This window comes from Lithobates pipiens, unplaced genomic scaffold (assembly GCF_037356315.1).
Source record: "Lithobates pipiens isolate NorthernLeopardFrog02 unplaced genomic scaffold, aLitPip1_a1.2 Scaffold_324, whole genome shotgun sequence".
Lineage (NCBI taxonomy): Eukaryota > Metazoa > Chordata > Amphibia > Anura > Ranidae > Lithobates > Lithobates pipiens.
Window position 1 is genome coordinate 72,967 of NW_027507795.1, and position 10,371 is coordinate 83,337.

Sequence of the window (10,371 nt, forward strand, 5' to 3'; positions counted from 1 at the left end):
ATGACATGAGACATCGCTGGAGAGACGACCGTCCGTCGCTGGATAGCAAGAGTGGATTACCACCGCTGGAATCTTTTTTAAATTTTTTTATTTTTAATAAAGGAATTTTTCAAAAGTGTGTTTGTTTTATTTAACCATTTTTTACACTTTCTTTGTGAAATGGTAGGGGTACTTTTGTACCCCCTTACCATTTCAAACAGGGGGGGGGGCCGGGATCTGGGGGTCCCCTTGTTAAAGGGGGCTTCCAGATTCTGATAAGCCCCCCGCCCGCAGACCTCCACAACCACCGGCCAGGGTTGTGGGGATGAGGCCCTTGTCCTCATCAACATGGGGACAAGGTGCTTTGTGGGGTCACAGACCCCCAAAGCATCCTCCCAATGTTGAGGGCATGTGGCCTGGTACGGTTCAGGAGGGAGGGGGGCCGCTCTCTCGTCCCCCCCTCTTTTCCTGCGGCCTGTCAGGTTGCGTGCTCGGATAAAGGGTCTGGTATGGATTTTTAGGGGGAACCCCACGTCAATTTTTTTTAAAATTTGACGCGGGGTTCCCCTTAATATCCATACCAGACTTGAAGGGTCTGGTTATGGATATTTAGGGGGAACCCCACGTCAAATTTTTTCTTAAATTTGAGGCAGGGTTCCCCTTAATATCCATACCAGACCTGAAGGGCCTGGTAATTGAATTTGGGGGACCCCCACGCTTTTTTATTTATTTATTTATTTATTTCTTTATCAATGACTTTCAATGAGTGTTCTCTGTATTACGGGAGCCGACAATTCATAATAGCTGCGAGTGATTTTAAAGGACTTTTTTTCCTGCATAAATGACACTTTGTGCAGGGACAGTTCTAAGCACGGGAAACATGCGCCCCTTCACAGGCATACTATAGACAACCCCCCCTACGAAATTTAAAGGAATATTACACTTTTATTGTTTCACTTTAATCATTATTAAAATCACTGCTCCCGAAAAAACGGCCGTTTTTAAAACTTTTTTTTGCATTGATACATGTCCCCTGGGGCAGGACCCGGGTCCCCAAACACTCCCCTGGGGCAGGACCCGGGTCCCCGAACACTTTTTAGGACAGTAACTTGCAGAATCTTTTCTCTTTGTCAAATCTTTTTTCTCTGTCGAATATTTTCTCTATATAATCTTGGACTAATAGAGGTAAGGTTAGGCACATTCGACCACAGGTTCTATAGACACAGATTGTTGTCAGAGTCATGTCGAATCTCCTATTCTATATCGAACTGTTGTAACAATGAAAACGAAAATAAAGCATTTATTTATGTCGGATCTTTCGTTTTTCGGATTTTGTGCTTTCGTTATCGTTTGTCAAAATGAAAACGAAAATAGCTGAAATTCGGACGAAAATGCATTCGGACGAAAACGAATACACATGTCTAGTCAGGGCTGACAGTCTGTGTTACACAGCACAGCCCCGCCCAGCCCCTCCCTACTCCACACCATTGGCTGGCAGAGGCTGGACCTGCTCTCTGCTCAATCTGAGCAGTTGACTGGAATCCAGTGAGGCTCCTGGGAGGCTGGGACCATCCAAGTAAGTGAGCTCCTCCTCTCTCCTCCTCTCTGCAGCCAAATAGCTTTTTTTCTAGCAGCCTGTGCCAGTACCTTGCCCTCCTAGGGCGAGGTGGTATGATGAGGGCTCTCACTGACATGCTGCAGTTTGGCTGCAGTGCTGGTGTACTGGCAGTCATCCTGCATGTTGCCCCTGGGACATAGAGGATGCACATTTTTACTGCATGTTCTGAAAGTGCACAAAACGTCCTGCATGCTGCATGTTTGGTGCACTTTCAGAACATGCAGCAACAATGAGTAACCTAAAAGAAGTCTGAGGGGGTGTGACACCCGCCAGTACACCCGCACTGCAGCCAAACCGCAGCACACCAGTGTGAGCCTAAATGCTTGTATTGTATGATCCATGCTCAGGTCACTTTTCAGAGGCATTTGACAGGCAGTGAATAGTTGATATCACATTTCATCCCTGCCTGCTTTAACCCCCCTAAATGCAAATCCCTGCAGGTAATGACACAGTTCACTTTGAACTCCGTCTTAGTTCCATTACTCTCTGTAGGTATTAGATGTGGTCTCACCTTTTTGTTTGCACATCTAATACCAAAGGGTACTTTCACACTGGGGCGATGTGGGCGGTAGTGGTACAGCGCTGCTTGTTTTAGTGGCGCTTTATCATTGTTTTAGTGGCGCTAGCGGGGCACTTTTAACCCCCACTAGTGGCCAAACAATGTGTTAAAAGGGGCCGTGTTGCATTCATTTCAATAGGCTGGGCACCTCTCTCAAACCGCCCCAATAATGCTGCTTGCTGGACTTTTCAGAATGTCCTTCAAGCGCACCTCCCCAGTGGGAAACCTGGGGTGGCATAAGAACTGACAGTACAACCAGCGTGTCTTTATGTTTTTTAGCGATCAGTGCTGGTTGCTATAGCTATATAGCTATAGTGTGGAGAAGGGGTCAGCTCTTTTTCTCAGTCTCTCTGGGGGCAATCATGCAGTCTCTTTCTGAGAGACTGCTCCATTCTCTGAGAGACTGCTCCCCTTCACACTGCCTGTACAGAGACTGACTGCTTCACAGTGCCTGCACAGAAAGTGACTGCTCTCTCTGTGCAGGCAGTGTGAAGCGAGGTCTGTGCAGGCAGTGTGAAGTGGGGTCTCTCTCTGCGGAGGCAGTGTGAAGCAGTCTCTCTCTGTGGAGGCAGTGTGATTCAGTCTCTCTCTGTGGAGGCAGTGTGATTCAGTCTCTCTCTGTGGAGGCAGTGTGATGCAGTCTCTCTCTGTGCAGGCAGTGTGATGCAGTCTCTCTCTCTTTGGGGCAATGTGGAGCAGTCTCCCTCTCTCTCTGTACAGGGAATGTGGTGTAGATGGGTGGTGAGCTGATTCAGTGGTTCAATGGGCCACTTGACTGGACTTGCCCCCCAGGCCTAAGGCTGCTAGCCCTCCCCTGCCCACCTGTGCCACAAACAGTGCTGCCTACCAGTGCCCACAGTGCCACCTATCAGTGTTTCATCAACAGTGTTGCACATCAGTGCCCATCTGCGTCTTCTACTAATGCACATCAGTGCCACCTATCAGTGCCCACAATTAGAGTTGAACAGACACCTGGATGTTCGGGTTCAGCTGAACTTCGCAAAAAAGTTTGAGTTTGGGACCCGAACTTGACCCCGAGCCCAATTGAAGTCAATGGGGACACGAACTTTTGAGGACTAAAATGGCTCTAAAAAAGTAATGGAAAGGGCTAGAGGGCTACATGGCAAGTGCTCTGTAAACAAATGTGGATAGGGAAATAACTTATAAAAACATAAAATACATAAAAATAAAAAATTATATGCTGGAGGCCCCCTTCTCAGAAGAAGAGGTACAGGAAGTTAAGAACCTCATGGTCTCCCTAAACCCTATTAGAAGACATTTACCACCACCCTGACTCCACATTTGACCATTTTTTTTTAACGAAAAAGACACAGGGAACCCCACTTGATCCTCTCCTAAACACAGCCTACATTGCAGTAATACCGAAACTGGATAAAAACCCGAAAGAAGTCAGTAATTATAGACCCATTTCCCTCATCAATAGCGACTTAAAAAACCTTAACAAACTCCTTGCAAATCGTCTAGCTTCCCTCATTAACCGATATGTTCATAAGGATCAAGTGGGGTTCATCCCAGGCAGACAGGGCATCAGAAGAGCCATAGACATAGTCTCCATCCTCCAGACAAACTGGCCAAAACAATCAGGCATGCTTTATCACTGGACCTTAAAAAGGCCTTCGATTCGGTCTCCTGGCCATACATCTTTACAATCCTTGAACGTTGGGGCTTTGGTGACAAGTTTATGGGCTTGAACCGAGCTCTTTATTCAAATCCTAAAGCCTATATTAGGCTTCAAGGCCACTACTCCAAACCAATACATATAGCCAAAGGCACCAGACAAGGCTGTCCTTTATCTCCGCTAATCTTTGCAATAGCAATTGGGACACTCGCCATCTCCATTCGCCGGTACCCCAACATACAAGGAGTTCCATGTGTCTCTCGGGTTCATAAATGTGGCCTGTTTGCAGACGACATCCTTCTATTACTTACCTCCCCTATAACCTCTCTCCCCATTTTTTTCCAAGATCTTGGGCCTAGGAGTAAACTATTCAAAGTCATACGCCCTCAACGTTTCCCTTCCACCAGACACTGTAAACCTCTTACAAAAGAGCTTTAATTTCCAATGGAGTACCTCTTCCATTATATATATCTGGGAATCAACCTCACAGGAAAAACAGAAGATCTCTATCACAGCAATTACCCCCCCATGTACTGGAAAACCAAGCTAGATCTCACAACATGGTCTAAACACAACCTATCATGGATCAGGAGGGTTAATTCTGTTAAGATGACCCTGCTTCCCAGACTCCTTTACCTGTTTCACTCCCTTCCAATCCCTATTAAAAAAGACCATATCAAATCATTTCAAAGCAAAGTCCTCAAATTCACCTGGGGGAAAGCGGGCTATAGAATTCAACAACAGACTCTTTATTTACATATGAAAAGAGGGGGTCTAGTATTACCCCACCTACATAAATACAATTTGGCAGTCAGAATATCCCAAATGTCAATAATTTACTCCAGGTATGAGAAACCAGACTGGGTGCAAATAGAAAAGCAAGCAAAACCACAATACACCCTTGACTACCTTCTCTGGTCAAACCCGAAAACCCGCCCTCCGATAATGGTCCCTACCCTCTCTCACATGTACACTCTCTGGGACTCTTTATGTTCGAGCTTCGCTTTAGTTTCTGCATATAAATCATTCACACATATCTTCAACAATCCAGCCTTTCCACCAGGAGAAAATATCCTAGCAATTAAATGGTGGTTGGATAAGGGGCTATACAGAATCGGACACTTCTTTACAATGACAGGCCCCACCACCCTATCCTACTGCAACAAAAAGTTAGACCCACCCGGCTCAGAAAAGTTCAGATTTGGTCAGATCTCTCACTTCCTACAAAAATTCTGGAAGGACAAACCCAAGGGGCCCTGTTACTATGTGCTACCGTATGTTCACTTGGATGGTGGGGCTTGAACCTGCACTCACTGCACAGACGCCGTTCATCTTTGGAGATTTTCAGAATCTCCTTGTCCTCTGTACTGCACAAGCGATGCGCCTGCGCACTACAGGACGGACACTATCCGATGGTTGGACAGTTTTTGTCAGAACACTGGTATACAAGTCTATTCTGCACATGGTACGGACAAGTCCTGTGGGATCCATGCCTGGTTCATTTTAGTGAATGTGAGCTTGTCCACATTGGCTCTGGACAGGTGGCTGCGCTTGTCTGTGATAACACCCAGTGCCATGCTAAATACATGTTCAGATAATACACTGGCTGCAGGGCAGGCCAGCACCTCCAAGGCCTTAAGGGCAAGGTCAGGCCATGTGCCCAATTTGGAGACCCAGTAAATGAAGGGGGCAGACCCGTCATTCAGTACGTGTAGGCGTGTGCACATATACTGCTCCACCATGTTGGTAAAATGCTTCCTCCTGCTAAGACGTTCCATCTCAGCTGGTGATGCTGGTTGCTGTGGCATGCTCACAAAGCTTTTCCACATTTCGGTCATGCTAACCCCTGTGAAACCAGCAGCAGTTGGCACCTGTGTTTCGTCATCATCCGAGACGTGCTGCGATGGTCCTCCCAGGTACTCATATTGAAACCTAAGTGGTTGGGCATCAGTGCACACAATCTCTTCCACTTCTGGGGCAGGGCTAGGTGGATTGCCCTGGGAAACCCTGCTAACAGAGTCATCAAAAAGCAGAAGAGACTGCTGCATGATTTGGGGCTCAGACTGCTTGGCTGATTTGCAAGTGGGTGATGTGAAAGACTGATGGACATTGGCTGCAGGTGCCAACTCTGATCTTTCATCAGGAAACTAGGTGGGAGACAATGTGAAGGAACTGGAGGCACTGTCAGCAACCCAATCTACTATTGCCTGTACTTGTCCTGGCCTCAATATTCATAGAGCCACATTAGGCCCAACTAAATACCGATGCAGGCTCTGTCGCCTACTCGCACCTGAGGAAGGTGTTTCACTTGTGCGTGTAGCTGGCACAGATCAACCACATCCTCTCCCTGCAACAGGAGCTCCACCAGCAGCACCACGACCGGAGCCACGTCCCTTCTTTGACGTTTTCCTCATATTTCTCAAATTTAGGATCTTGCCATAAATGGGTAATTTTTGAATAGCAGAATAGAAGAACAGTATCTAAAGGGTGTATCTCACACATACAGATATGCAGGAAACACTGTAAACATTTTTTTGCCCCTAAATGGGTGTTTTTAGAATAGCGGAATAGAGCAACTGTATCAAAAGGGTGTATCTCACACGCACAGATATGCAGAAAATGCTATTCAAAAAAATTTTTTTTACCCTAAATTTTTTTTTTTGGAATAGAAGAAAAGTATCTAAAGTGTGTATCTCACATGTACAGATATGCAGGAAACATTGTAAAAATAATTTTTGGGCCCTAAATGGGTGTTTTTAGAATAGCAGAATAGAGCAACAATATCTAAACGGTGTATCTCACAGTAACATATGCAGTGCTAGTGCACTGAGCTTGCATAAAATGCCCGCCGATGCCAACCTTACTGACAGACAGATAAAATTCATCTTTTCTCTGGCACTGGGCTCAGGGCAGGGTAAAAAGCTTGTGCACTGCACCCACACAAGAAAATCAGGGTAGATCGTTGAGTAATTTGAATTCTGAATCAGGACTCCTATCGAATTCTCTCCCTCAAAGCAGCAGCAGCAACCTTTCCCTACACTATCTAAAGCAGAGTGACGTGCTGTGCTATGTGCTTCTAGCTTATATAGAGGCTGGGTCACATGCTGCACTGGCCAATCACAGCTATGCTATTATTAGTAGGCATGGCTGTGATGTCTTCTAAGGGCACATGAGTTAAACAAATGTTGATTGGCTGCCCTGCAGCTTTTTAAAAAGCTCCATTACACTGCCGAACACCGAACTCAAACCCATACATACAGTAAATTTACAGTTCAGGTTCGCTCAACCCTACCCACAATCAGTGCCTCATCAACAGTGCTGCACATCAGTGCCACCTATCAGTGCCCATCAGTGTCACCTACTAGTGCTCAGTGCCACCTATCAGTGCCATTTATCAGTGCCACCCATCAGGGCCCATCAGTGCCACCTTATCTGTGCCCATCAGTGCCACCTTATCTGTGCCTATTAGTGCCCACCAGTGCCGCCTCATCAGCGCATATCAATGAAGGAGAAAAATTACCTGCTTGCAAAATTGTATAGCAAACTATGAAACATGATTTTTTTTCAAAATTTTCAATTTTTTTAGCAAAAAAATAAAAATCCCAGCTGTGATTAAATACCACCAAAAGAAAGCTCTATTTGTCTGGAAAAAAATGATAAAAATGTAATTTGGGTACAGTGTTGTATGACCGCGTAATTGTCATTCAAAGAGCGTTAGCGCTGAAAATTGCTCTGGGCAGGAGGGGGGTTTAAGTGGCCAGTAAGCAAGTGGTTAAATAGACCTCTAAGTGTTTGTGAAATCTTCCACCACAAAATGTACTCAGCCAATGAGAGGTAATGACTCCATTTTTATTTTTCTCCTGCTATCAATGGGCGACACGGTACAACACTTCATCCATGTCTTTGGTGATCTCTGATCTCCTTATCAACTGTTTCTTACATGATGAAGATCAGTCATGGAGTATATCTGAGGTGTATATCAGGGTGTGCTTCTTCCCCACATGAGAGCTGTGATGTCCAGCAACATTCATATAGAAGACATTTCCCGCACTCAAGGCACTTATACACCTCGAGGGTTGTGTGGGATCCCTGATGTACAGGAAGACAGGACTTCAGTGAGAAACGATTCCCTCACTCAGGACAGGAAAGTGGCTTCTCCCCCATGTGAGATCTTTGATGTTTGGAAAGAAAGGACTTCCGTGAAAAACATTTCTTGCAAACAGGACAGGAATATGGCTTCTCCCCTGTGTGAGATCTCTGATGTGTGTAAACATTAGACTTCACTGAAAAACATTTCCCACACTCAGGACAGGAATACGGCTTCTCCCCTGTGTGAGATCTCTGATGTGTGTAAAGATTAGACTTCACTGAAAAACATTTCCCACACTCAGGACAGGAATACGGCTTCTCCCCCGTGTGAGATCTCTGATGTGTGTAAAGACTGGACTTCTGTGAAAAACATTTCCCGCACTCAGGACAGGAATACGTTATCTGCCCTGTGTGAGATCTCTGATGTGTGTAAAGATTAGACATCACTGAAAAACATTTCCCGCACTCAGGACATGAATAAGGCTTCTGCCCTGTGTGAGATCTCTTATGTCTGTTAAGATGATACTTCACTGAAAAACATTTCCCGCACACAGGACAGGAATATGGCTTCTCCCCTGTGTGAGATCTCTGATGTGTGTAAAGATTAGATTTCACTGAAAAACATTTCCCACACTCAGGACAGGAATACGGCTTCTCCCCCGTGTGAGATCTCTGATGTCTGTAAAGATTAGACTTCAATGAAAAACATTTCCCACACTCAGGACAGGCATATGGCTTCTCCCCTGTGTGAGATCTCTGATGTGTGTAAAGATGGGGCTTCTGTGAAAAACATTTCCCGCACTCAGGACAGGAATACAGCTTCTGCCCCGTGTGAGATCTCTGATGTGTGTAAAGATGGGACTTATCTGAAAAACATTTCCCGCACTCAGGACATGAATATGGCTTCTCCCCCGTGTGAGATCTCTGATGTGTGGAAAGACTGGACTTCCGTGAGAAATATTTCCCGCACTCAGGACAGGAATACGGCTTCTCCCTTGTGTGAGATTTCTGATGTGTGTAAAGATTGGACTTCTTTGAAAAACATTTCCAGCACTCAGTACAGGAAAAGCTCTTCTCTGTTGGAAGGACGGCCCCGTCCCTCACAGTCTGAGGTTCCTCAGGATAAGAGGAATACGATGGTCCATCTACACTGTGTGGTGCCGGATGGACATTTGAGGTAGTCGGGTTTTCTCCTGGACTATACTGTGTGATGTCCTCATCTTCTACTTTACAGTCTGGAGACAAAGTGAGACAATCCTCTGAGGTTTTCCTCATCTCCCGTCCATCTACTAAAATTGAAATACAAAGATTATTACTTTTTTTAAAGGTCAATTTTTATTTGTTTTTGTCACATAACAAACAAACAAACAACAATACATACGTGTATATAGAGAGTGAACATCGCTCAAACCAATATCACATACAGCAAACTGGTATACCCTTGAAGGATATATAATGACCTTGCCCTTATATCTTTGCTCTGTCTTAATAAAAACACTTTACTGATCAATAGTTTCCGATATTCTTCAATTGGCAGGTGGGATAGTATTCTCGGAGCTAACCCATGTGTTCCATATCTTTAGGAATTTTTCTGGGCATTCTCTGGATTCATATGTCAGCCTGTATAGTGGAATAGTCTGATTAATAATAGTGAGCCAAAAGGCTATGGGGGGTGGGGCCTGTGATTTCCAATGAACGGTGATCGATTTTTTAGCATGAGACAGTACTATTCGCAGGAAAGTTTGCATATTTTTGGATAGACCCTTGTCGTCAATATAGCCTAATAAGCACCTCAATGGGTTGCATACATTGGGTATTTTACTCAAAGAGCTAATAAAGGCCGTAACCTCCGACCAAAATGTCCTAATCTGACTGCATTCCCACATTAGATGAAAGAATGTGCCAGCAGCCATGTTGCACCTGGAACATATTGCCGAGGGTAATTTGTTTAGCTTAAACAATAATAATGGTGTGAAGTAAGATCTATATAGCAATTTGGTTTGTATGACCTTATCTGGGGAAGATATGACCGAGGGAACCTGGAGGGGAAGTATTTCCTGCCAGATGTCCTTCGTCAACTCAGGGATATCAATTTTCCATTTGTTGGCCGTTTTGTTAAGTCTATGAGTAGTAGAATGCAATAAGGACCTATAGTATGATGACACTAGTTTAGTATGAGAAGAATCCGTTAGCATTCGTTGTAGCGGAGAGGGTTGAACATTTATTTTACGCAGGCTGAACTGCGTAGACGCTGTGTGGCGTATCTGTAAATAAAGGAAATATGCCGTGCGCGGTAGCGGATAGTCTTGGTGAAACTCTTTGAAGGATCGGAACCTGTTATCTAAGAATAAAGGCAATATTGTTTTCACCCCTTTTTTTTGACCAGTATCCCCAATCCGTTCTGCAGGAGAATTCCCACAGGTTTGGGTTTCCCCATAATGGGGTATTTGGCAAGTAGGTTTTGTGCTTAGTGGATGGCAACATTTT

The 10,371-nt window shown here is 45.0% G+C and overlaps 1 protein-coding gene across 1 annotated transcript; it reads right to left on the reverse strand.

Moving 5' to 3' along the window:
* Window positions 1-6,567: 6,567 nt before the first annotated feature.
* LOC143955150 (uncharacterized) lies at window positions 6,568-9,262 on the reverse strand. Its single transcript, XM_077465244.1, has one exon. It carries the CDS (start codon window positions 9,157-9,159, stop codon window positions 7,927-7,929), a length of 1,233 nt encoding a protein of 410 aa, XP_077321370.1. The 5' UTR covers window positions 9,160-9,262; the 3' UTR covers window positions 6,568-7,926.
* Between the last annotated feature and the right edge of the window lie 1,109 nt (window positions 9,263-10,371).